At 38.4% G+C, this 27,700-nt stretch overlaps 1 protein-coding gene across 6 annotated transcripts in view; it reads left to right on the top strand.

Moving 5' to 3' along the window:
* The window catches only part of LOC145983853 (prestin-like), a 327,363-nt gene that overhangs the window by 183,376 nt on the left and 116,287 nt on the right, over window positions 1–27,700 (top strand). For all 6 annotated transcript variants that reach the window (XM_083116901.1, XM_083116905.1, XM_083116900.1 and 3 more), the window contains 5 exons: window positions 10,112–10,242; window positions 13,391–13,549; window positions 15,190–15,300; window positions 17,220–17,383; window positions 18,488–18,652. In XM_083116901.1, coding sequence (XP_082973027.1) covers window positions 10,155–10,242; window positions 13,391–13,549; window positions 15,190–15,300; window positions 17,220–17,383; window positions 18,488–18,652 — 687 coding nt within the window. In that variant the 5' untranslated portion in view covers window positions 10,112–10,154. The remainder of the gene's footprint in view (window positions 1–10,111; window positions 10,243–13,390; window positions 13,550–15,189; window positions 15,301–17,219; window positions 17,384–18,487; window positions 18,653–27,700) is intronic.

Genomic DNA, 27,700 nt, shown 5'->3' with positions numbered 1-27,700 from the left:
TATTGTCCTGATTAAATACGGTATTGTAAAGTGACGAAATCAAAGGTGAATAAATACTAATTTTGCTAAACTCAGCATCAATATTTTTCTTCTTTACAATTTACATATGGATTATTTATATCAATTATTTATCATTTGCTTTTGCTTTCTGTTTGTGATTTCTACTTTCGCCATTTTTCCATTTGCAATTTTCACTTTGGCCATTTTTTCCATTTGCCATTTTTTCCTTTGGCCATTTTTACTTTTGCCATTTTTTCCGTTGCCATTTTTTCCTTTGCCATTATTACCGGACACCATAATTTCACGTTACCCTCCATTTGCACGTGTGTTTGATCTGCGTATGGATCTTTGTGTCATGTACTTGCTGTTCACGGAAACTTGACTACAGGTTCATTTAACAAATGTACAACTATTTTTATTTTTTATTTCGAAACCAAAGGTAAGTTGGGACAGGTGAACGAACATTTGAAAAGGAACAAATTTTGGTTTTGGCCGCGCTTCCAGCGACTCAAAAACAATAGTATCGGCTGGTATCGGTGCAAAAATATCAAGCGATACTTACCGATACCCCCGGCATCGGCTCAGCCCTAATTTATTCCATTTGTTCAGGTGGAAAAACGGGTGTGAATAGGAACTTTTGCGAGGGCAGTTGACCCCCCCCCCGCCCCCGGGCGCCCACCTCTGTCCCCGCCCCTTCCAAGGTTACAAAATTTGGCGGAGAGAGGTACGTGGCTGTCCCCACATTCATCATAACTTTTAACTTGTTACTGGATAAAATTGAAAGCATAGTCAAAAAGTGTCGTGAAATTTCAACATTTTCCGTCCCGAAAATTTCCTGACTTAGTTAAAAATGGGGAATTTTTCCCTCCCCGTCCCAACCAAAAGAATTTCTGGAATAAATATTTCAATTTCCAAGGATTTTCAGACATATATAATCAGTGTGTGGAAGTAACTAGTTACAAGTAACAGTTACTTTTTTGAGAAAATGTAATTGTAACTAGTTACTTTTAAAAGTAAGTAACTGTAACAAAGTCACTTTTTTACAACAGAAGTAACGTTTTAACAGTTACTTTGTGGCACTTAAATTGCTGTGCAAGTATCGTAAATTATTGGCGATTTAGGAGTTAAAGTGAGCCGGAAATCAGTTTCTGCTGCGATATGAAAGCCCATCCTTTGATTCTTGGAAACAATAGATGAAGAGGAAAAGAGAAAGTTGTTGTACTAAATTTGTCTCCTGTGGGTGGGCAGTTGGTAGGCTCCAGCCAGGTGCCAGGAATTACAAGGTTTATCGTGTGTTTCATCTTTCGTTTGGTAGACCTGAATTCCAAGGCGATATACACACTTCGGACGAAGGGTGGATTTCCCAGAAGAGCGGAAGATAAGCTTCTAGGAGGAGAATTCCTTTCTATTGCTGACAGTTTGCTATTGTCAGCTGTGTGCTGTGAAGTGTCTCTTGTTTCTGTAGTTTGTTTTCTGTGACCTTATAACTTCCACCTTCTGTAAGCAGCATCCGATAGTTTTTTTTCCTTTGCTATAATATCGGATTAAACTGAAAAGGGACGTATTTGCAACATTTCAGTGTTCTTACGAAAGCAAAACTGTACTGGTACCATGTACAAAACTGAAGACGACTAGAGCTAGCAAGTGCGCATATGAATAGAAAACAATCTTAATTGTTTCCACGTGATTTCATTCCTGATAATTTAAAAATGGAAGTAAAAATATTTCCGGCTAGAATTCGCTAATTTACGATTATTCAGCATTTCTAAGAATTTTAAAGAAAGTGATATATTTTGGTAAGTGCTATTCGTTTAAGATGTAAGTGAGAACCCATTTCCTTGAAATGACAGATATGACCACTGTTATTGACATGTCAGTGAATTACAATACTCAAGTGGCAAACAAACGAATCAGGAAGACTTTTCATCCATCATTCTCGCTTGTTTATGTAATCGTCTGAGAGAGAATGGATAAGTTTAAAATTGGTTTCTCACCTTCATTGATAACGCACAATTATAGGCTACTACATTAGTATTTTTATAATTTTCTGGTTCATAAACACTTGAAATTGTACAACAAATTTATTTCTCTCTGCCTATTCAGTGGAACTCTGTATTTTTGTTAGAAATATTTTTCGGTTCCAGCATACGTTCTCAAGTAGCATTAGCGAACAAATATCATTACTAAAATACAAAATAATCTATATTGATTCATTCTCTTGATCAGTTCCAAAACAAAAAAAAAATGATTGATTGATTTTGGGTTTTAAGTCCACTTTATGCACAGTAAGGCTAATCGGGACTGGACCTACAGTTTAAAGTGGAATCCGAACCACTATGTGCATCCACCGGGAATCGAACCCGGGAACCCTTGATTACAAGGCGACAACGATACCACTTTTTTTTCTTTTTAAATTTTCTTTATTGAAAGAAGCTATTACTTACACAGATTTTACATTTGGACGTGAATTTCAGAGGATGACATGTAGGAAATTTGCATACAAGGCTTTACATATTATCTGATCATTGTAATAATATTGTTCGCTGGCCTAGAATTTGAATGACAGTTTTTTTTACATGAGGTTGGTTGCCAAGCACATAATAGACATAATGTCCTATGAGAAATTGCACTGCACGTGTTCTTGTGAGAGGAAAATACTGAAGCTCTGGAGCTAATATGTGGTTCACCGTGAACTCGTTCGGGGAGCGGCGGCATATGATTCCAAGTAACTTCTTAAGGTGTTTCCAATGTTCCACGACTGTCACACATGTCGTCAGTCGATGCACTGAGGTGTCGTCCTCTGCACATTTGGTACAATGGGAGTTGTCTGCCATAAGGTATCTCTGCAATCGTACTCTAGTGACGATAGCATCGTGTACAGTTAAGTACCATATGGAGCGCACTCGATTGGGGAGGTGGGTCGCCGCTATGTTTCTCCAGCGCACATTGGGGAATAATGGGACAATACGCGGAATATGTTTCATCCGGGTTTGCAGCATTTTTGATAGAGATTTGACTGTTATATCAGAAGGATCCACACTTGGAAGGAGCATCGACATGTAACAAATTTCCACTATGGTTGTTCGTAAATAGAGAAATTTAGTGGGTATAACACTGGCTAAATTGGGGCACATAGTTCCACTTCATCCAGCATGGAGCGTAGCACACGAGCCGTGATGCTATCTTGATGCTGGACTATCATGGTGATATGGCGGTGCAAAAATAAGGCTTGCGCTTGTCGGTCGATACTGAGCAGGTTTAGTCCTCCAAGGCGAGTTGGTAGGCATAGTGTGTTATGAGCTACATGGAACATGTGACCGTGCCAGAGAAAGCGTGTGATCATTCTCCGGATTCTCGCAGCTGTTTGGGTAGGCACGGGTAGTATTTGCGCCACATACCATAGTTTTGAGAGTGCATAAATGTTAACATATTTGATTCTAGCGCTTAGTGACAGTTGGCGGAGTCGGTTGAAGTGTAATACTGCTTGTATTTTAGGCACTATGGTGTGAAATGTGTGGTTGGAAGAAGTCTCGACCAGGTTTCTCGAGAAGTAGATCCAGAGTACTTTCAATACGTCCGTCACGGTCATTGGGACAGATTCTGTCCAGTTCCATGCCATTGTCCACAAGGATAGTATTTTTCATTTTTTCAGGTTCAGACACAAGCCTGTATTTACTCGTAATTGTTCCAAGATTTCCATTAGGTTAACATAATCCTGGTGATCACGCACCACCACTGTGACATCGTCGGCGTATGCAAAAACTCGGTAGGTCATGCCATATGCTTGTATTCCTCGTAGTCGTTGATTTGTTTGGTGTAGGAAGGGGCTAAGAGCTCTACAGAAGGAGAGGAGTGAAAAAGGACAACCTTGCCTAACAGAGCGCTGAAGAACAAACGGCGAGGATAATGTTCAATTTACACACAAATGTACCCGAGCCTGGGTGCATAGGCTCTTTATCGCTTCTACGAAGGATTCTCCGCATCCAACGCGAGTTAAATGCCGAAATAGATAGTACTGATACAATGAGTCAAATGCTCCTTTGAAGTCCAGGGCCACTAGAGATGCTTCCGAGTCAGGGGCTTCATTCATTACAGTAACGATGTCTCGTATGCTGGTGAGGACGGTAGTTATATTACCATTAGTTCCGTGCACACATTGATGGGGGCCTAGTAGGGTAGCTGCATGGTGTTGTAGTCGGCGCGTTAATACTCGTGCCAATATTTTATAATCGTCACATAACAAAGTGATGGGGCGATAATGTTCAGGTGTTAAGGGATGTATCACTTTTGGGATTAAGACCATGGCACGTGACGAGCTTCTACAACCTAGCTTCTTCTGCGCAAGAAAGGCATTGAGCCACCGCATAAGCAAGTATGCCATGGTAGGCCAAAATGTTTGAAATAATTCAATCGGTAGTCCGTCCATGCCCGGGGTTTTTCCTTTTTCAGCTTGTTGGTTGGCCGCTTCCACTTCTTCCTTGGTAAACGGTTGATTTAAGATGGCTTCATCTTCCCCTGATAGCGTGGGGATATCGGGGTATGACACGTGTTCTTCTTCCGCCTGGGATGCCTTAAATTGTGCTGCTGCAAAGTGTTCATATAGGCATGCACGAATGTCTGAGGGTTGTGCGAGGCATTCGTCCCCTTGTTGCAATCTAGTTATGAGTTTCCTTTTCCCACTTCGCTGTTCTGCGCTTACATGGGCAATACTGGCTTGTTCTTGGGGGTCAATTGTTGGGAGACGACTTCTCACCACGAAACCTGCCATTTGCTCGTGGTGCATCCTCACTAGGACAGATTCTATGCGTTTCAGTTCCTGCAGGACTGGGTCGCACTGTATGAGTGGTGTCGTCAACTCGTGGAGTACGCGGTAATAGAAGTTGTATTGTGCATCATAAGTGTGTATGCTATACAAAAATGCTTGATTGACGGCTTCAGGAACGTGTCCCACCATGTAATGATGTCAGTTTGGCGCCTGCTCATATTTTCCCACTCCTTCCACTTCTGTTTGAAGGCTGTTCGAAATTGTTCATCTCGAAGAATCCCACTATTAAGTTTCCAGTATCCCCGTCTCCGAACCGCAGTTTGGGCGTCGATTGTCATGTCTAGTTGCACACTGAGGTGGTCGGTGAAGCAAGTGGGAAAAATCTTTATAGATGGCACTTTGGGTAATAAGTTGGCACTTAATAGAAACGGTCTAATCGACTGGCCGAGTCTGGACGTATGAAGGTGAATCCTTCCAGTTGTTGGTGCTCGGTTTCCCAGACATCTTCTAGGCGAAAGGCCGCGACCAGAGTAGAGAGACTAAGGGATGAGTTAAACCCTGGATATTGATCTTGTCGTCGTAACACACAGTTAAAGTCCCCAGCAAGGACAATATGTTGGTGATTGCCCCCTAAAGCTGTCGCCACTTCTGTTGCATAGGAAGTGTTTCGTGTCTCGCGGGCCACTGATCCTGAAGGCGCATAGATAGTACAAAACCACATTTTACCTATTTCGACGCACGTAATTCGCCCAGAGGGAAGCAGGAAAGTTTTGTTAACAGGTATACCTTGTCGTACCAAAATGGCAGTACCTGTGGCGTTGTATGTGAAATTATTATATATAGTGTAGTCGTGGCCACATGTAAAGTCGCCTGTACCGACCTCTTGAAGGAAAAGAAGATCGAAAACACTTTGCTTTATATAATCAGTTAAGACATGGTGTTTGACTGTAGAAGATAGTTTGTTCAGATTTAGTGTGGCAAAATGATACACGGGAGCCGCGATATAAAACCACTAATGATATAAACAACCAACACATTACATGTACTTACAGGTTTTCTAAAGAATCAGTATTTAGAGTGTTTGTCATCGTGGGGTTTTCAAAGGGTTGGACACACTTGGGGTCATACTTCACTGGCTATGGTGAACGCTGTTCGTTCGTTTTCTTCGCCGGGTGGGTGTGATTCTGGTCTGTGCTACGTGGCTTCTTCCTCTTCTTATTTCCCAGTGTTGGTGAAGCTGGGGTCGGCAATGATGGGGGTTCTAGAGTCAGGTCCATATTTGGCGTCTGCGAAGGAACTGCATCTACTGGTGGTGAGTTTTCGATGGTTTCCACAGGAGTCATCTGCGTAGTATGGACACTTAGCGGCATATTGTAGTCTCGTCATTGGGAGATACTGGAATCTCCATGGGATCGACAGAATTTCTAACACTAGGCAGGGTGCTGTTTTCTTCGGTCGGCGTTGAAGGGACATCCTGTATTGTATCGGAACTGGCGTCTACAGTTGATTCAGTTTGCGTCTTGGTTATTGTAACTGGAAGTACTGTCTGATCATTGTGTATCACTTCTTCAGCGCTGTTGAGGTTGAATGGGGCGGGTCGCACTCTCCCTGCGTACGAGTTATCACTGTTGGCCTCTGGCGACTAGGGCATTGGTTAAAGAATTGATCGACCGCAACACAGAAGGAACACGTACGCTCTTGACCATTGTACGTGACCCAATAACGGCCGCCACTGATCGTAACGTATGAAGGTATCGCACGGGACAAGTTCATCTTCACCAATTTTCTTCCGGTTCTCACTGGGTGTATGTGGTCTTTTGAGTACGTTTCGTCATCAAGGAAGATCACCTGTCCGTAGTTAGATAGTACAGAATATAATGCTTCATCTGACATTTCACTCGGCACGACGTGCAGCCGCACTATCACATGATTTTCATCTGCCCACGTCATTATCACTTCATGTTCGCCGTCATCGTCATTATACATATACACTCCTTTCGACTCGCGTAATAACAGCATCCGCCATCTAAAGGCGAAAAAGTTGGATGGTAGATGTCCTGAAGGTGAATTATTTCAGTATATTACAACTTATAATACAATATGTTTAATCCTGCTAAGGAAGTCAAATTAACTACCACGACACACTATTTAAATTAGATATCTGTGTGATTTCTGGGGGCTTCTGCCCCTGAGCCACCTGGTTACGTGCATTTTTACGCATCATTATCCATAAAATTAATAGATTTAATACGTATTTCATACCATATTTGAGATGTTCATTAGTGCATCACATAATTTTTAAAGTTTATAATATAACATTTCTCAATGTTAACTTCATTATAATAATCACCCAAAAATCGAAAACTAGACAGGAAAACAAGAGTTCCCGATAACACGCATCTACATCAAAAGCAAATTCTACCGAAATTAAATTTCCGAAGACATGCTGTGACTGACTGACCTACCTGTATGTATCCAACTTGGCTTTGAGCAATATTTTATAAATCAATTCGTGACGTCATTACGTGCTTATTATCCAAGGTGGTGTAAAATCATATAAAACATTTTTTTTTCTAAATTGATCTTAAATTACTAATATATCCCTTGATTCGTTCAATTTTCCCATTTATCATTGACAGGTTTTCTTTAATTAATCCATCCACCATCCTGAAAGAATTCTCTCATGTTTCTTGGCTGAATTGTTGAACACGCTCTCAACCAAACCAAAGCATTTGACTTAATAAGGATGTTAAGGTTTTCTTGTTGCATTTAGAACTACGGTAATATATCGATCTTAATATTTTCAATGTAATATTTAAGTGTTGACTGTTTGAATATGCTCTGATATGTAATAATGAGAAAAGGACTAAATTATTGAAGTAGCTGCATACCTGATAACTCGCCTGAGATCAGAATATAATATAATACAAGAAATTGATGATGAGAGGAATGTAAGTATTTTGAAAAACCCTATCCAAATGGCGAAATTTGAATTATATATTGATATTGGAGAAGATGTAATATTAATAAAAAAAATCTTGATGAAATATTTCCTTAATCTAATATCTTGCTTTCCAACCTTGGACAGACAGCAATTATACATCAAAATAAAGTGAAAATTACAAATTAGAGCACTCAAAAACATAAAAAAACAAAATCAAACTAATGTCAAATTATTCCAAGGAAATTACTTGTTCCATTGGAGAAATTATTGCATGGACAAAGTGTAAGTAATGTTTCTTCACATGATCGATCAGAATTTATGCTGCATTTATGTGCAGCAGCCAGTGGCTCAGCCACACCCACTGAAAAAATAGTATTATTGTTATTATTATGTAAGTTCTATATATTAGTTTAATTTGAGTCTAGGCAGGAAAGAGAAATGGTCAAAAGTCTAATGGAACCAAAGCTAATGTAGTCTAACCTAACCATTCTGTGTCCTCACCCAACCTATTGTAGCCTAGCCCATCCATCGTGATTAATGTCAGAAGTAGATAAAGCAACATCAAATAATAGAAATAGTAACCTAACCCACTTATCCTAACCTCATATAATCTAACTTCAATGTAATATAACGTAGTTATCTATAACTCGATCCAATTTAATGTACCAAATGGAAATAAATCTGTTCAACAAATTAAGTATATTACCTCATATTGATATGAAAAATCTATGTAGTGAATACATGCCATTAACACGCAGGTATACATTTAAAATGTTGTTACATGACACTCTTGATCTCACATGGAACTAAACCATTGTTTAAAGTTTTTAAGTCTACTTTATGCACAGAAAGGCTAATCGGAAATGGGCCTACAATTTCAAGTGGGATCCAAACCACTATGTACCACCACCAGGTATCAAACCTGGGGCCCCTTGATTAGAAGGTGATGCTGTTACCACTACACAATTGGGAATGTCCGGTTGATGATCATGTTATAATACGGAAGAAGGTCATACAACTAAATTGACTATCAATTGTTTCTGCTTGTCAGTGGAAATTATAGCTCTGGTAAATTTTACACTTGCTGACACTGCTGGATGTGCCACATCTATGTCCAGACAATATATTCTATAAAAACATATGTAATACATTTAAATGATGTTTTAATGCAATTTTGTTAAACTGCATGAAACTTGGTATAACCATAGTCTTTGATATACCTATATAACCATGAAGAATGGGATAAATAAGAGGGAAGAAATAGTTAACATTTCTGTACTACTTTGTTAGATGATGTATCAAATTCAAATCTGTCTTGTAGATTGTAAATAGCCCTACATGACATGGGCGTTGGCAGGGGGGTCGAACCAGTCGGTAGTAGTAGTAGTAATAATAATAAATTACAATTTAAAATACCGATAATGCAATAATTTTAAAAATGAAACCATCTTTGACAAACTTCTACATATGCCACTGGTCTGTATCAGAATATTTTTGAGGGGGGAGGGGGTGTCCTCGACATCTTTGATTCGACCCCCCCAGGAAAATTCTGGCGACACCCATGCTACATGATGGTTGATTAGATGTGAAATGTTCTCTCTGTACTTTCTGGACAGCAGTAACACCATTTTTATAACAAGTTGTGAAACAAAAATTCCTTCTTCTTCGGTTAACATTGTGTAAACATAGATTTAGTAACACTAACACACATGCCAACGGGTCTGCAAAACTGGGGGGGTGGCAAAGACTGCATACTTCCCTTTGTATATAAGGTTTAGCATAGTGCGGGGGCAAAAGTGGCGAAAATTTGGGGGGCAACTGCCCTCCCCCCTTGCTGCCACTGCTCAGGACCACCAACATCGTGGCTTGTTGTACTAGCCACTCTACCACACAGGTCTGTGTAGATGCAAATGTATTATGGTATATTGGTGTTTCTTATTGATGTACTTTCATTCCTATATCCTTCAGAAGAAAGTATTCTATGTGTATAAAAGAAAATATTTTTACTGCAACCTGAAGTGAAATATCCTAGCAGGGGAGGGTGCTTGATAGATTTTGGGGATGGGATGTTTGCATGGTTCAACATGCAACAAAAATAGTCAGAACCAGCCTAAGTCATGAAAACCTCTCTCTTTCTAATGTAACATTTGCAAGACTACTTTTGTTTTCCCATGCTTCAGTAAAGGTTCATAGTTTGTTCATAGATCTCGTCCATTTATAGTTGAAAGTGTAAATTTTCATCCAAACATGAACCTGAAAGAACACTTTCTTTTTTTTAAATTTGACTTATTTCTCATGCAATACTGAAATATGGGGCACCATTAACACAGCACTCTGAAAATATTTGCTTATCACTTGTGATTTCCAGCACAGAAACTCTAAAAACTTGATTTAAATTTTAGGTTTAATGCCCTGATGTGAGAGAAGAAAATAAGAAATTCAAGTATGGAAAGCCCATTGAAAATTGAACGCCCAGTATATGATCTAAATAAAGTTAATTCAGAGTTTTCATACATGAAACCAGTCAAAAAAGGTAAGCTTTCACCATTTTTTATTTAATCTTTCCGACTAGTGGAACTTTCGATTTCTCTATCTATGTATATTGAAATTTCACCACAGAGAGCAAAACTGAAGAAAAGTTTTGACTTTGCAGCTTTGCATGAAGCATCAACATTATGTATTATGTAATGTTCCCATTTGATGGAATGGAATGTGATTTGTTTTGTTTTGCAGAAGTGCAGTACTCGCAACCATTGGCGCCGACTCCATGGGGCTTGGGGGGCTCAAGCCCCCAATGTTTACAATGTGGGACAGAGCCCCCCAAATAATTTTGCTGAAGAGGATCTGATGTATTATTTTGCTTCTCTTGTAACGTTTACTCTGAATTGTGCCACACGAACTTAACTTTAAATACACATTTGAAATGTTCTAGACCATCAAATTTGAGGGGCTGAGACCACCAAACCATCAACTTGGAGGGGGAAGGGGGCTATGACCGGAGACAGCAAAACACATGACTTATTACTAAATACCAAGTATATAATTATTATTTACTATTATACATATATTAATCAGAGACATAATGAACTTAGCCAACGACTTGTTAAAGACTGTTTGGGAATCCCCTAAAAGAATGCAAATATTTAGGAATATTTTTGATGTGAATGAGAAGGATGGCCATACTGGACTGCGACCACTTTGCCCTCGTTGGTGGACGTAGAGAGCCTCCAGTATGCAACAGATCTTAAGGAACTATGAAAACCTTCTCAATTTTCTTGAGAAATTTTCTGAAGAAGATTAAAATGTGCTGGATAGCTGAAAACAATGCTTCACTTCAAGACATTTTTCTTTCTCTCCCTCTACTGCCATGTGATGGGCCCAATAGAAGAGGTAAACTATAAGATTCAGTTTCCACGCATAGGTGCTACAGAAGTGGAATCAAAACTAAAATACTTGACTGACATCTTTCAAGAAAAGCGAATGGGTTTTGAGCAGTTCTGGCAGAAATGCACAGAGGGCAAACCCAGCCTCATTGATGAGCCAGAATTGCCCTGGCAATGTCACGTCCCTAAAAGACTTGAAAATCCTGATGCTGCCAAAACTCACAAGTTCTACACTCCAAAATAGCATTATACATCAATATACACTGACGTCTGTGACACAGCAAAATCACGTGTTAAACATGGACATGAATCTACAGGACTACAAAAAGTAACAGCCGTAGAGAAAGAATGCATCTCAGCTGTGAACAGTTGCACAACAAACTTTCAGCAAACGCGAGAATTCTTTCGCCAAGATTTGGATGCCAATAGGCCCTCCTTACACATATCCATGCTTGGTGATATCGCGAAACTGAAGAAAGTGGTTCTAACTACCATGCGTGACATAAGGAAGTTTATTTTGGAAGACAGCACCCTCCAGGAGCTTCTGCCTGAAGTTGCCAAATTCATGATGGTCCTCCGCACTGTGCCAGTAATGACAGCCCGAGCCGAAAGGTTATTCAGTGCTATTCACCGACTAAAGACATATTTGAGATCTACAATGGGGCAGAAGAGACTAAGCACCTTAGCGGTACTCCACATACATCAAACTGTGCTTGATAATTTGGACCTGAGACCGCTCGTTAATGAGTTCATAAAAAAATAACCCAGTGCGTAGAGCAACTTTTGCTTTATTTTTAAATCATGTTCAAATGTTTTTGTTGTGTATGTCACTTTATATCTTAGTGTACATGCTATTTTTTTTATTATTGCAAAATTAAATTTAAAAAGTAAAATATTGTAGCAAGAACAAAAAAGTAAAACTATTTCCCTGCGATTTGCGTTAGCATTTATGTAAATAATTAAATAAAACTGTTAAATATTGTAAATATTCGTTATTTTATGGGTACGTCAACACTAAGGTTATTTTCAACCCGTCACATGTCTGTTGCGGACATTAAAACACACCAGTGCCCTCGCCGGGACTCGAACCAGAGACCTCTGGATCAAAGCAAGTTGAGTCGACCACCCAACATGCTCGGCTACCAAGGCTGGCATATAACTGTTAGGTTGGCCTCGTTATGTAAATGCATACTTTTCAATAAAAATATTAATTATCTAAAAAACAACAACAAATGAGCAGACACAAAAGACATAAAAAGACTTTGAAACATTTTCTAAATGTTTCTCATGTTACATTTCATTTGCATGAGGAATATAATACCTGCTTAAAAACTCCTATACGGAGACGTAATTTTTATTTTTAAAAAAAGGGAGGGAGTGAGTCATTCATTCATTTCAGTGATCAAGCCCTTCCCCCAATAATTTTGACAAGTCTGCGCCCCTGCTCACAACTGTACTGTGTGTGTATGACACATGGATGGTTTCAAGATGGTCAGTGAGAAAATTCATTTGTTGACTCTACACTTCCTACAATTCACTTCAGACAAATCTCCATAAATTCTCAACTTTTTCATGTATAAATTGGTACCAACATAAGTGACAGAATAGTCTTCTAGAAAGATGTTCTTCAAACTATCTTTCTCCATAACGATTCACTGTATTTATTGTTATTCTTTAATATTGAAGAGCAGTAACAAAGACCAATACTGTCCAGTGTCCAATTTTAGGTATGGCAGAGGAAGATCAATGAAAGACAAGCAAAGGAAACTTTTACTGAAGGTGTGTCATGCAGACAAACAGGAAAGACATCTCTGTAGTGAGAGATTGCCCATGATATGAAATCACTGTGCTTTTGACCCAGAGCTTCTTAGAGCTCTTCTTCCCTGCAACTTGTAGGGAACAGCGATTACCTAGAACATTTTTGTTGATGTGAAATATATGCCACTGACACAAATCTTGAATGGTGACTGAAGTAACTTGACTTGTCAGCTTTGTCCAGACGTTTGTATGTCATAAAATCACAAAATTGATAAAATAACACCATCACATGCATGCAATGGAAAATAGAGGCAAAGTTTGTACAACACATTACAACTTCTCCATGACTACAAGAACAATAAGCACATTTGCCATCCAGTATTCAGTTTCTTTCCTTACATCTCTGAAATCTTTAGGACTGATTATGAATAAGATCAATTTTTCAATTAGAAGTTAGTTAAAATGTCAGTTAGTTATTTTCAATTCCTAAGCAATATCAGTGTAATATTTCATCTTATGTCATTACATTATATTTTACAGAACTAAAAAGTTACATTAAATGCCAGAAATGTAACATTGGCAACCATTTGTACAACATGATTCCCATCCTGAAGTGGCTGCCTGAATATTCTGTAAAGAATGACCTTCCTAATGATCTGGTATCTGGAATTACTGTTGCAATCATGAACATTCCACAAGGTGAGCTAACTCATATTAGAATAAGCTATAACTAACATGTTCACAATGTTCTCCTCCATGGCTGTGTGGTCTAAGGCAGCGTGCTTTGGGCTCCGTCTGCAGGATGGCATGGGTTCGAATCCACCTGGGTTTAGTCTCTGGGTTCTCAGCCTGTATATAGGACCGGTGGCCAACCACCATCATCAGAAAATTGGGGAGCTAAGGGTAGGGTGACCATAATATTTTGACCTAAAAATGGGACGTCTCAAGGAAGTCAGTTTATCCCCTTCTGAAAAATTGGCAATCATGAAACTATTATTATTATTATTATTATTATTATTATTATTATTATTATTTAAACTAGAAAATATGTTATCATTCACTAATTCATTAGAATTTTCTTTTGAGTTTGTGTTGATACACAGAATTTAGATTCATCATGCAGGATCGCATGAAAACAACATGTACACTTCTTGGTCATACTTATTCACTGCTCTAGAAATAATGGAACCCATAGAAAACAAATATAAACCGCAACACGGTTAACAGTAAACATCTGCCTGCTCGAGTCTTCATAACGAAATTGTTGCATTTGGATTGTCATGTGCAAGTAACCAAAAGTGGCAGAAAAGTGATGTTAAATATAAAGAATAACAAATTTCTTTAAATAACTTGAAACAGTGTTTCCATGACATATGCCATCGACTATATTTTAGGATGAAATGTCTCAAATTTAGATATAATTTTTGAACTAACTTCTAGATTTTCAAAAAATGGGACATATTGAAGATTTTTAAAATATGGACAGGACGGGATGACCATGACATGTCTCCTAAATGGGACTCTCCCAGTCAAAACGGGATGTATGGTCACCCTAGCTATGGGTGAGTAGCATAACCCGATCTCAGAAATCTCCTATAACGGCTGGGGGTTTGATGTGTTGACCCCACGTCACCCAATTACCGGTTGAAGATCTCCACACATCTAGGTGTGGGAGGGAGACTGGCAGTCGGGAGATCGGTCTAGGCCCTTCAAGGGCTGTTGAGCCACGGGATTTTATTTAACTGGTTCACAATATGAAGGAACGGGGGAAAGTATGGATAACAGGAGTCTCCATCCTTCATAATAGTTAGTGTACATTTTTCTATCCTGTCATGAGTGATGTGTTCTTTATGAAAATCAAATATTGAAATACTGTATGTACCACAAAATTTTCTTTAAATTTCTTGAATTTGCAAATAAAAATCTGAACCAGTTATTATTTGAAATGTGACTTGATTATATGTATGTGTGTATAATCAGGAGATAATTATTGTTATGGAATCACTAAAATTCAGCCCAAAATTCCTAAAATTTATATTTGATTTTGACAGACTCCTAGTAATGGTGAAAAATCATGAAGAAATATAAAAAATATCCAACAGTATAATTATAATTATTATACTTTGATTTGCATTTTTTATGTAATGTTGATTTTCTACCTCTCTATATTTATCATCTGGACCAGATTTAAGTACAGGCATCCCTAAACCTGTGTAAAATAATTTCTGTATACTCTGTCTCTTTCTTTGTCTTGTCTCTTTGTGTGTGATATATTTTATTTATTTATTGTATTGATCAGTGGAAAATGCTTATGCTTCATAGCATCTTTTCAATTACAGGTTTGGCATATGCTTCACTTGCAAATGTTTCTCCAATTTCTGGCCTTTACATGGCTTTCTTCCCTGTTCTCATTTACTGTCTGCTAGGAACATCACGGCATATATCAATAGGTAAGAATTAAACATTCATAACATGATAGATCAGTTTGATTAATTATTTTGTTTGAACATAGCACAAGAACAGCACAATAAGAATGCACGTAAAAACTGATTCCAAGCTTTTTACTTCCCCTTGGAGTAATTCTCTTGGAGCTGGGATCAGTTACATGATGGAGCAACAATGTTAGCCAGATGTGAAAGAGTGAACATCCCTACGTAATTTGCAGTGTTAGTGCAAGTGTAAAATATGGTTCCAACACTGCTGAAATATAAGTGATAAGGCCTTAAAGATTATTGAGTTTCCTGGATTTAGGTGGCAGAATAGCCAAAGGCTGGATCTTACCTTTTAATAATGATGAATTTGAACCTTGAATCTAGAGAGAGTCTCATATTGCAGGCAAATGAGTAAATCTTGCTACTAAGTGTCTGGTTTGTAGGCAGCAATGTTGCTCATCTCAGTGTTTGAAGGAATATATGAATGATTCACTACAGTGCAACAACCAGTGACCACAAATATACATTTCAAAAATAGTTTCATTACAGCTAAAGATATTCTTCCAAAAATGTAGCTTCGTTACTTTTGTTCTACTTTTGCATAAAAAATTAAACAACCACATGGATATTCAAAAGAAGACTTTAACAGTTATACTTACTAGGTCATAGATTCCCTTACTTATCATGATACCCATCATTTGGTAATTTTGAACTGCAGATGATACCAGTGTTACCATCTGTGACTTGAAAAACAATATATGGTTATTTTAAGTAGTTATTATTTTATTTCCCTGTGACATTTCATCCTGGTTTCCCAGAACTCTCTCAAGCCAAGATAACCCCCCCCCCCACACACACACACACACGACACACAACCTTACATGACTAGTCAATTCATGCTTATAAGGAATATATATTTGTGTCCTTGCTTCTTCCTAGGAAACTGGTTTTCCTACCTTGCTGTACCTTCCCAGGTGTCCTCCCTTTCATCCTGTGACCTTATCTTCCCTCCCCTCCTCCTCCTCAGGACACTGTCCTTCACTTTTTCCTTAAACTACTCTGACAAGATAAAATCTTCCACTTTTGTGCTGAAAATTGAAGGTGGATCTGGAAACTTAACCCATTTACTTGTGCTCTATTATCATCGCCACCCATTTTGTTCAAATTTTTCCTTCATTCTCTCCCCTGTTTATGCAGATGTGCTCGGTTTCTGCCACTTTTCTCTATGAGAAAGTTTTTGGAAACCAGAATGAAACATCGCAAGACTTACCTCAAAACTCCATGAAGAAACGTAGCTGTAGCAAAATTGTTGGTACAAGCTATAAGATCTTGATAGTGAAGCTACAGCTACGATTTAAAAAAATATAGCCCTACTGCAGCTACAAATTTTGTAGCTAGCTACGATACAATGTTAAATCCAACCATGGCAAACAACATACTAGTTAACTGCACTTCCATGCATGCAAGTTTTTATTCTTTTGTCAGATATCTGGCAGTGTCAGGAAATCCCAATCATTTGTAGCCAGTTATCAAAGATCAAAGGAACAGTGATATTGCCATAAATGAGGCAAAGGTGGCACTAGCTCACTGTTAAGCCCATTCTTCCTTCGTACCCAAATAGCTCGGAAGAAAATTTTTGAGGTATGACAAAAATTTTCATAACATTTTAGTGTTGACAGGATAACTAGAACATAGCAATTGAAGGAGAATCCATCTTATAATGTTTTGATCAAAACTCTTGTGTGTACCCAAACAGAATTCTCTGATGATGCTACTGCAAAGGAGTTCAGAAAATGGTGACAACCTTCTAGTTCGTTTCTGGTGACACTAGAAAAGCTATTCCACAAGAAGTGTAACAACATGTTCTTCATACACACAATAATAATAATAATAATAATAATAAGTATTGCTGAGCTCATTATTTCCTTCTATTTCAGGATCTTTTGCAGTGGTTTGCATAATGACTGGAAATGTTGTAACAGCACATGGTGCCTTATCACATGAAACTCATGCAAATAACACTATTAATGCATCTTCATCTTCGAGTTATGAGCCAATAGAAGTTGCAACTGCTGTAACACTTTTGGTTGCAGTTATGCAGGTAATTTCCATAAAACTTGTGCATTTTTGAATAATTATTGAATGTTTCCTGAAACAGAATTAATATTAGATTTTTGTTATTTATTTTCCATACCTATATAAAAATGAAAATGGATAAATTTTCTTCAGAATTGAAGCCATTGAAGTACATGTAGACTTATAAAATGATTTCTTGTAGATAGGGAAAACTGAAACCATGTCACATTTATCACATTCTTGAAAACGAAAGAAAATGCTAAGGCTGTGTGTAGATATAATTGAAACAGGGTCTATTTTACTAAATGTTTCTCAAGTTTGAAGAACATATGGAACTTTCATTCCACTTGACCATTTATAAGGGCCTTCTTGACACTATTAGTCCACATCTATGCAACTAACTTATTTCTCGCATGTTGCAAACAAACTTACTCAAAATGAGAATTTCTTGGTAGTAGAACATCTGAAGTTTTCAAGATGTGAAAACATCTATTTATTAGTAATCAGTAAATAGGGGGCATGTGTAGTCAACACCAATGGAGTGAAGTTTTGTTTTGTATGATGACTGATGGATTCCACATACCAAACTATAGTGACATGTGGTGACCTTTGCCACTGGGAGTAACAGTTGATGGTGGGTACAAATTCCATGATGCAGCAGTCCTTGAAGTGGTCAAGACCTGGTGCCAAGTGACTTTTCATTTGGTGACATGTGGTCACTGCATCAAGACCCATTGTTCCTGTTCTCTAGCTCTCAACAGATTGCTACTATTTTTCCACACTTTTTGTCCTATAGTGCAGTATTGACACTGAAGTTTTGGAACTCCTGCTGGGGCATCAAACCAAGGACTGGCAGAAAAATATTTTAGTGATTTCGTTAGAAATAATAATTTGGTACAACCTGAATTTTATGTATTCTTATCTATATGCAAGATAGTGGTGTATTATAAATTATGCCCCTCCCTCGTAGTAACTTGAATGTAATGGCACTAATGCTTGACTGTCCTTTCCTCATCACTTATATGACTTCATCAACCATATACAAAAAAGAAATTAGAAATAGATGTTAGATACATTTGACACATTTTCAATCCAGTATTCATTAACTGCATTTTCTATCTCATTTCAGCTTTGTATGTACCTTTGTAGGCTTGGAGTAATAAGCATGCTGTTATCTGATACCCTTGTCAGCGGATTTACCACAGGAGCAGCTGTACATGTATTCACATCCCAGGTGAAAGAGATCCTAGGATTATCTGTAACTCGTTTCCATGGGCCGCTCAATATTGTCTATGTGAGTATTTTCAGGCAGATTATTTTTTAATGCAACTGCATTGGAATGAAATGATTCAGCCACATACATTCTATTTCAAGGTGTTCATTAGCTATGGCTAGGGAAGGGACCCTGATCATTGCTTACACATAAAGTATTTGTATACATATGAATATTCTTCCAATCTTCCTTGAATTGCAATTATTTGATATCCTTGAGAGATTAAAGAGCCATGGTAGCTCAGTTGTTAGGGTGACTGACTACCATGTGAGAGACCAGGGTTCAAGCCCAGTGGGGAAGAACCGGAATTTTTTTCCACCTGTTCAAGCTGCTTCAGTGCCCACCCAGCACCATATGAAGTGGGTACCTGGAGGAAAGTCTAGGTGGTGAAGGCAGCCAGGAGTTGGCGCTGATCACATCACCCCCACCTTCAGCCAAGATTAAGAAAGTCTGGGGCCCTAACTCCACACCCCTATATGCCTTCATGGTGTGGTGCAAAGCACAGGAGAGCACCTTACTTTTACTTTTTACTTTGAAAGATAAATAGATTTGCAGATCTCAAATTTCGATGCAAGATCCTAGAATTGTAGATAGAGTTGCGTAATTTAATGGACATTTCTACTCAATTTTTTACAGCAATTTTAAAAACTACACCTGGAAAAATTACCCCTGCAAGTTCTCGCGTTTCTCTGCATTGAGTTCAAGGCAAACACGAGACTTCCAAAGTTGCGAGGCTAGCGTTGCCTCAACACGCCTTGCCATATTAATAAGTCACTACTTAGAGATCATAGCCAACATTGGCTACGTTAGAGATCGTTTGTTGTCTGCTCTTGAGCATGTTTACTGGGGGTAGCCATGGAGAGCCAACATGTGCAGCAGTTTTACAAATCTGTACAGATTTAAATAACCCTGCTGGAAATTTCTACTGTTTTCAAATGTCTTCTACTGTGTACTGTGAAATGTACTGAAATCCTATTGTAAATCTACTGTACAGCTACTGTACTCTACAGTAGGACTACCATAGTGTGCTACTGTACTGAAAAAATAATGTAAATAATAATGCATAATACTCGCTACCATATATTATAAAATAATTTATTGACTCCCAAGAATAGACAAATTCATTCTTGACACTATATCTTCAGTGATTTTGAAGTGAATTGGAAAAACAGTACATGAACTGAATTTCTACTGTTTTTCTAATGAAGACTACTGAAGTCAGATATATCTTAATGAATCAGTCACTGTAATTCTTTCTTAAGAAATAACACAACCTCAAAACAGCTAGCAGTTGGAATACATGATCACGCAGTTGATTTTTTTTCAGCATGGAATTTCCATAGTTATTATTATATCTGTGTAATGCAATTGCAGAAAGGATCCATTTTTTTATCAACCTAGTCAACAGCGTTTGCTTGTTTTGATTTTTCAAGCATTGAGGGTCAGGTCTTCATTTAAACTAATTTTTGCTGTTTTCATGTGAATTTGAATAACAATATGTTAACTTATGTATAAGAGAGTATGTTTAACCACAATGAAGCTACACACTTAAAAATGTGTTCACTTTATATGATTTCTTTGTTGTGTGAATGCATTCCTAAGTAGCAAGTTACACATATGCTTTACCATACATTTATTTTAGTTGTTTATACAATTTTTCCATTGCATTTTCAGTTGTATAGATAAGAAAGTTTCCATTACTGACAAGACTACTGTTTTCAGACAGCAATATGCTGAACACAATAAAATATGTTAGTTGTACAATCATATTACTGCAAATGTTACGAATACAGTTCAACTACTTAAGATAGAGGAAACAGTTGGACTACCAAAAACAGTAGAAAACATTAGCAGTACAGTTCATTTACTGAAAACAGTAGAAACAGTTGAGCTACTAAAAACAGTTGAAAACATTAGCAGTACAGTTCAGCTACTGAAAACAGTAGCCTACTAAAAACTGTAGAAGACAGTAGCATTACCGTTGATCTACTGAAAACAGTAGCCTACTAAAAACAATAGAAGTACAGTTGATGTACTGAAAACAGTAGCCTACTAAAAACAATAGAAGACAGTAGCATTACAGTTGATCTACTGAAGACAGTAGATGTTTTAAAACACCCATTGATCTACTGAAAACAGTAGACAGAATTTTCAGTAGGGAATGGAAGAAGGAGCGATAGCAAAAGGGAAAGCTATGCTTTGTAATGACCATTCTTCTATTAAATAACCCTGCTGCTCATGTGCAAGATAAATAAAAGAGTTCTGCTGCAGGCGTGTTCTCAGGTCATGCGAAAAAAATTGCTTGTAAAATTGGTTGCTGACCAAATTTTAAAAAATATATTTTAAACTTATATTTATCGAAACTTACCATAACCTATGAGGTAGTGCAAAATAAGAATTTTCACTTTCACATTCTTCACTTTATTTATAATGCATATTTTACTTTATTTTCCATAAAGCAATTTCAGTTTGTGTTTAATTTCTTTTCGGAAATTGATGATAAAAATTTTTTGTTCAGATAAGAGAAAATACACTGAGAAGATTACATCAGTTGCACAGTACATTTCAAAGATTAGTTTATGTGTAATTATTACAAGGAAATAATGTGTATAACATTATATCACATACTGAAATGGTACAATATATTTTGAATTTTGTGCGAAAAAAGCTGCCTCATCTCTTTACCACGAACACATTAATTGGTTGGTTCACAACCTCACCACTAGGGATCCTATCGAGACGAGACATGGCAGTCTTGGTCTCATTCTCATTGAAAGTTGTAAATGCCTGTCTCGTGTTTATTTGTAAATGCCTCGTTGACGGTCTCATCTTGTTCTTGTCTCTCTTTCGGAGGGCAATTCTCGTTCTCATCTCAAGTCTCGAAAAATATAGAATTAACAACGTATGCAAAGGCTTATCATACAAACTTTCACAGTACATAGAGATTATAAAGACAAAAAACTTTCCTCAATGATTTCTTTTGTTTGACTCCTCGTTCCAATGCTACAAGCCCTCGAAAACTGGATATTATCCTGCTCATATATACAAAACCAAACTGTCAATTCAGAATTACCATGAATGAACTGGCGTTATAATTCTTATACACAAAATTCATGATATATCTGAGGAAGTTGCATGTTCTAGGTTTGATTCTCGACCTGGACATGACTCTCTGTGAATGTCCTATCATTGAAGTGGAAATTATTTGGTGGGGGAGGGGGGTTGTTGGAGACTTTGGGGACAGCTAGGGAGATGCTTCTATGCTTAACGTTAGTGTTGCTCATGAGACAAGACATTTCCCATCTCATCTCATAAAAGGAGACAGGACAAGTGAATGTTTTCGGAATGAGACAGAGACCAAAGTCTTGTCTTGTGGGCAGGTTGGGTGATACTTAGAGTCTGCTGGTTGGTGGTGGTGTTAGTGGGGGAGTTTCTTCTGCTTGTAGTCATTCATCTTTATTGTCGCAATTAGCCAAAAGTTTGAAATGTGACGTTAAGAGAAGATACATATAAATTAACCATGCATTCTCATCATTGCAGTTAAACAAAGTGACGGAAAAGTGACGTAAAAGGATAAATACATAAATTTGCAATATATATATATATATATTAACTGAAGAAAACTGTCATTTACTGCAGGAAATTTAAAAACTACACGTACATTTTTTTACCGTATCACCTCTTATATTGAAGAAATTGGCATGTAAACCCGAGTGTTCTAAACTATTGTTATTTTAAAATTTGCGAAGAAAATATTATGACAAAAATAATTGTAATTCCAGAAAAGGCATGGAGAACCTATGTATTGGCAATGAACAAGGCTATTCTCGTGTTCAGCCATTGACTGTTACCAGTATTGCTTTGTCTTTTTGCTGTCATTTTCGCGGTGCATGCTAAGTTTACGGGACGAGCAGAAGCCCTGCCTGCACGGATTTCTAAATGATGACATCAGGCCAATCAGAGGACGTTTTGAATTCAGTTAAGTAGGAGGTGACTTTCAGCTGTGTTTGAAGGCATGTTTCTCAAGAATCAAAACAAATATCACCAAGCTATTTTGCACATCTCATTTTGGTGTCATTATCAGTAAAATGAATAGATTTAAAACTTTTTCATGTCAGAGTGGAAATGTCCATTATAGATGTGTGAGTAATTGAGAGCCCCAGATCAATGTGTCATTGTTCAATAGAGATGCTATGTTTTTCTCCTAGTACCCCTCATTTGCTTCTGCTTTTTGTAATGCCAACAAAAAGAGTTGAGGAGAATCTATTTGATTTTCCTTGATAGTTTATATTATTGCTCATAAATTGATCTGGTTATTGCATTTCATTTCATTTAAAATTTCATCGCACTTTGGAAAATAACCAGTCCATGAACAAACCCACCCCCATCAGATTCATGGTCATAAGACTCTAACCTACTACAAAATGCCAGACTGTACTTAATTTATGCAGCCACGAACTTACCACTGCCCATATGGATGTTTTATCCAAAGTCTCACCTTCTTCCCCACAACTCCAACTCCTCCTAACCAATCCCATCTGCTTTTTGACATCAACACTTTTTGGGCAACCCTCCCCCATCACAACCAATGAAACTCACCCAAACTGCCTCCTATTTTGCCTCCCCCCCTCCTACCAACCACCTCCTGAGAAGTTACATGGCCTCTGACAGCTCATTTTTAGATAGCCTCTACAACAAACCAAACTGTAACCCTTCCCAACAAAAGCTCTTATAAACCTCCACCACAACCGTGTCATGAAAATTCTCCTGACTGACAAGGGGTCCACTGCAGTGGTCATGAACTCTCATGATTACCTGGCAGAAGCCACTCGCCAGCTGGTCAGCTCCTCCACCTACAAAACCACCAAGGTTGAACTATCAACCACACACCTCAACAAAATCCAGGACTTCGCCCACACCAAAGACCCCCTGAGAACCTGACAGCCTCCACTATATCCATGCTCATCAGAAACAACCCCTGCACCTGTACTTTTTACCTGCTGCCCAAAATTCACTAACCTGGCAAACCCTAGCAGACCCATCTAGTCCAGCAACAACTCACCCACCGAAAAAAATCAGCCTTTGTGGACTTCCACCTTCAGCCTCTCGTGAAAGCTCCCAGCCCCCCTCCTGCCTTTGTGACACCAACCACTTCCTCCAGAAAATCAACGTCCTTCCACAATGCTCCCAAACACCATGCTTGCTATCATTAACATCACTTCCTTTATACCAACATACCTCACTCTCATGGCCTCTGCTCAATGGAATTCTACCTCAACAGCAGACCGAACCCCACAACTCTAGCACCAATTTTCTGACCCACCTAGCCCACCTTGACCTCACAAGCAACAACTTCACCGTTGAAAACCAAGTTTTCCTACAGATCCATGGCACAACCATGAGCACCAGAATGGCCCCATCCTATGTTATCCTCTTCATGGGCAAACTCAAACAAGAGTTCCTCGAGACCCAACCTCTAAAACCCTTCTCCGGCTCTGTTTCATTGATGATATCTTCATGCTCTGGACACATGGAAAAGCATTCCCATCCACTTTTCTGGAAGAACTCAACCACTTCTGCATATCAAGTTCACCTGAAACCACTCCACCAACAAAATCACCTTCCTGGATGTTGGCATGCACATTGATTTGATTTGATTTGATTTGGTATTTTTTAAGTCCACTTTGTACACACAAGGCTAATCGGGACTGGACCTACAGTTTAAAGTGGGATCCGAACCACTATGTGCCTCCACCAGGTATTGAACCCGGGACCCCTTGATTACAAGGCAACGACGCTACCACTGCACCATCGGGGAGGCCAACATGCACATTGAGAAAGGTGATTTGATAACATCCATACATAAGAAACCCGCCAATCACATGCAATATCTATACTTCTCCAGCTCCCATCTATTCACACGAGAAAGACATCCCATTCTCCCTGGCCTTCAGGGGACAATGCCTCAACATTTCACTCACCCCCTGACAGAACTACAATCTCCACCAAGCCCTGGTCAACTGTGGTCACCAAACAAACATTCCAAGCTGCCTCATAAATCACCCTCACCTCAACAAAATCAGGCACACCATATGTTTCCTCCTCCCCATTCTCCACAGTGATCCCGAAACCAGAAACATAGCTTCTGACAAGCCCCCTACTTCTCCCAAATCCTGCCCCATTTTCATCACTTTCCACACCCTCCAGATTCACACTGCCACCGGCAAATTTACCCTCCACCCCAAAAGGAACCTGCCATACCTCAACCTAATCTACGAGGTCTGTCCGGAAAGTTCATGAACTTTGCAAATATAAGTAATTTGCACACCTAGTAGCCCAGTCAAATTAGACATATCGAGGGAAAAAAATCCAAGAGTTTTGAAAATTGGTATGGTTGTTCATTGGTACCTACAGTACAACATACTAAAAGTCCTGGAGGGTGGGGGGCGAGCGGGCTGTGGGGGAGCTGTTTAAAGGTGACTTTTCCTCGTTTTTTTGTTTATATCTCCGTAACTATCAACCCTACGGAAAATTTATCCACATACAAAATTCAAGTAGACAAAATTTCCTACAAGAAAGGTCCTATTCATTTTTCTCGTAGGAGGCATATTTTCAAAGTTATAGGGTAGACAAAACATAGGCATTTTTTAAAGAAAGCCTTTATTGCCATTTCATAAGTAAATTTACAGAAAATGTGTATTTGAATGAAATTAGGACAATTACCGAGCACCATATTTATATTATACATTAAACTTGAAGTAAAATCAAATAGTTTTTGTGGAAACTCATTGGTCTGGGTCTTCGGCTACATCTTCATCGAACTCCTCTTCTTCTGGTGGAGGGCTATTCGTGCAGCTTCCCTCACAATTGCCACAGACTGCAGCTCCTGACTCAATCATGAAAAACATATTTTGCAAATGTACAACTGGTTGTGGGGTACGATGCGGATGTCGTAAGGCTGGGATAACATGCACTTCAGTCTGTGGCAATCACCTTTAAACCTTTAAAGTCACCTTTAAACAGCTCCCCCACGGCCCGATCGCCCCCCACCCTCCAGGACTTTTAGTATGTTGTACTGTAGGTACCAACGAACAACCATACCAATTTTCAAAACTCTTAGATTTTTTTTTCCTCTATTGCCATCTTTTTGTCTAATTTGACTGGACTATAGATCATCGATCTAGACATGGCAATGCTGCAGGTCAAAAACTTCCATTTCCACCATCTTTTCTACAACTGATGATGTGGCTTGCGGGAATGTTTCCTCTACTTATATTTTATATTTATAAATTTAATAGCTATATTGTGCGTCTGTGTGTGCGTGCGTGCGTATGCATGCTACACAGATGAATAAAGGGTAAACCTCTTAAAATAACACCCAATCTCAACCCCATTCTCGAGCATATAGAAACCATATGGGGGACTTCAAATACCACCCCAGTAATAATGATGCCATTTTATATATTAACAATCAAAATATTTTTTTCTAAAGACGGGGGCCACTTGTTTCTCTGTGAGGGGGGGCAGAACCCACCCTGGTCCCCCTTTAGCATAAATACTGTTTTCTCAGTTTCCCCACAATATATTGAAAACTTATTTGTATCTTGAAGCTGATGAGCTCTAGTGGGGTCATGTCTGACTGTCACACAGGAGATCAGGTTCGATTCCCAAGGTAGGTGTGATATAAGGTTGGAATTCTACAGCTTTGTCCTTGCATAAAGTGGTTCTGGGATTCACCCAGTCTCAAATAAATGTGTACCTGGGGAGTTAAGTAAAGAAACAGTGATATGAAAGTTTGATTACATATGCTATTGTAAATGAGCAGTAGAAATTCCTGCAACTTGAAAAATATCAATCATCAACTTCCTGTACTCAAAAAAGTTTTAAAAGTGGTAGAAATGTATCTAAGGAAAAACAACTTTTTGTCTTGTCATGTGTGTGATGCTGATTATGTAAATAGACTGTCTGGTTTATAAGTCCTTTGAAATTGTCGATATGTGGCAGTGGCGTATGCTGGGTTTAAAACCTGGGCTATCTCTTTTTATCATAATGTTCAAATGGGAGGCTCTTTTTCGTTCAATTTCTTGGATTTTAAGGTGATGTGACATTGCCATTAAAATACATACATTACAATTTACTAATTATAAAAATATCACTGTGTCATTAATATAAAAACAATAAGGAAAACATTTCAAATATTTCATGATTATTTATAAAATATAGAGGCCCATATTGTGAAATATTTATGTAGGCCTACGTTCGAGAAAAAATTTCTTACCTTATTTAATTTGGACAGGAACCCCATTCTTCTCTTGGCAACCTCTGTGGTAAAATGGTTATTAGCACAGCGCACTATGACGCCAGGGGTCAAATCCAGGCATGGACATGGGTATTCTTTGTGAATGACCCTTCATGAATTTCATCGTATCGTCACTTATTCTCATCGTCGCGATTAACTAAAGTGGCAGAAGAGCAACGCAAAATAACAAATCAAATCCATTCTTCTCTTCTTTGCGATGCCAGAGGCCTGCATATCCTCACGATTTGAAGTTTATCCTCATGCAAAAGCAGAGTAAATTGTTTCGGCAATAGTTCGTTAATTATGCCATTCATTTTCGTTCACTACACGACGCAGCACAGATCATTCAAAACATATATACGTAATTCACTCACTCAATACACGTAAGAAAATCCACACAGTAAGAAACCTAATTTTCTTAAACTTCCTTCAACGCGATTTCCCCTCGCAAAATGCCCTTTGTCATCCAGTCAGTCTACCTCAGCCAGTCATAAACAAAGCAGCAGAGGGGTTGAAAACGTCGTTGGTTGAAGGTCAGCGACCTGTGAGTTCTGCATGTGTTCGAGGGAAAGTGTTGTTTTGGCCTACAGGACAAATTCCCTATCACATGCCAGCCACTCTTTTTCCCGTTCCTGTAATAGTAGTTTAGTTTCAAAATTTCCCTTACCTGGGATAATCGCATGCTGGTTAGTGCATTGGCATCACTGTAAGGTTTTACCACCGTTGTAAAACGAAGAGTTCCCTGTCTAAGAAGCCACTACAAATACGTC

The sequence above is a fragment of the Lepisma saccharinum genome, chromosome 2 (genome assembly GCF_977018435.1).
Source record: "Lepisma saccharinum chromosome 2, izLepSacc3.1, whole genome shotgun sequence".
Classification (NCBI taxonomy): Eukaryota; Metazoa; Arthropoda; class Insecta; order Zygentoma; family Lepismatidae; genus Lepisma; species Lepisma saccharinum.
The sequence above is the reverse complement of the archived record's forward strand: the minus strand, read 5'-3'. Positions and strand labels throughout refer to the sequence as shown.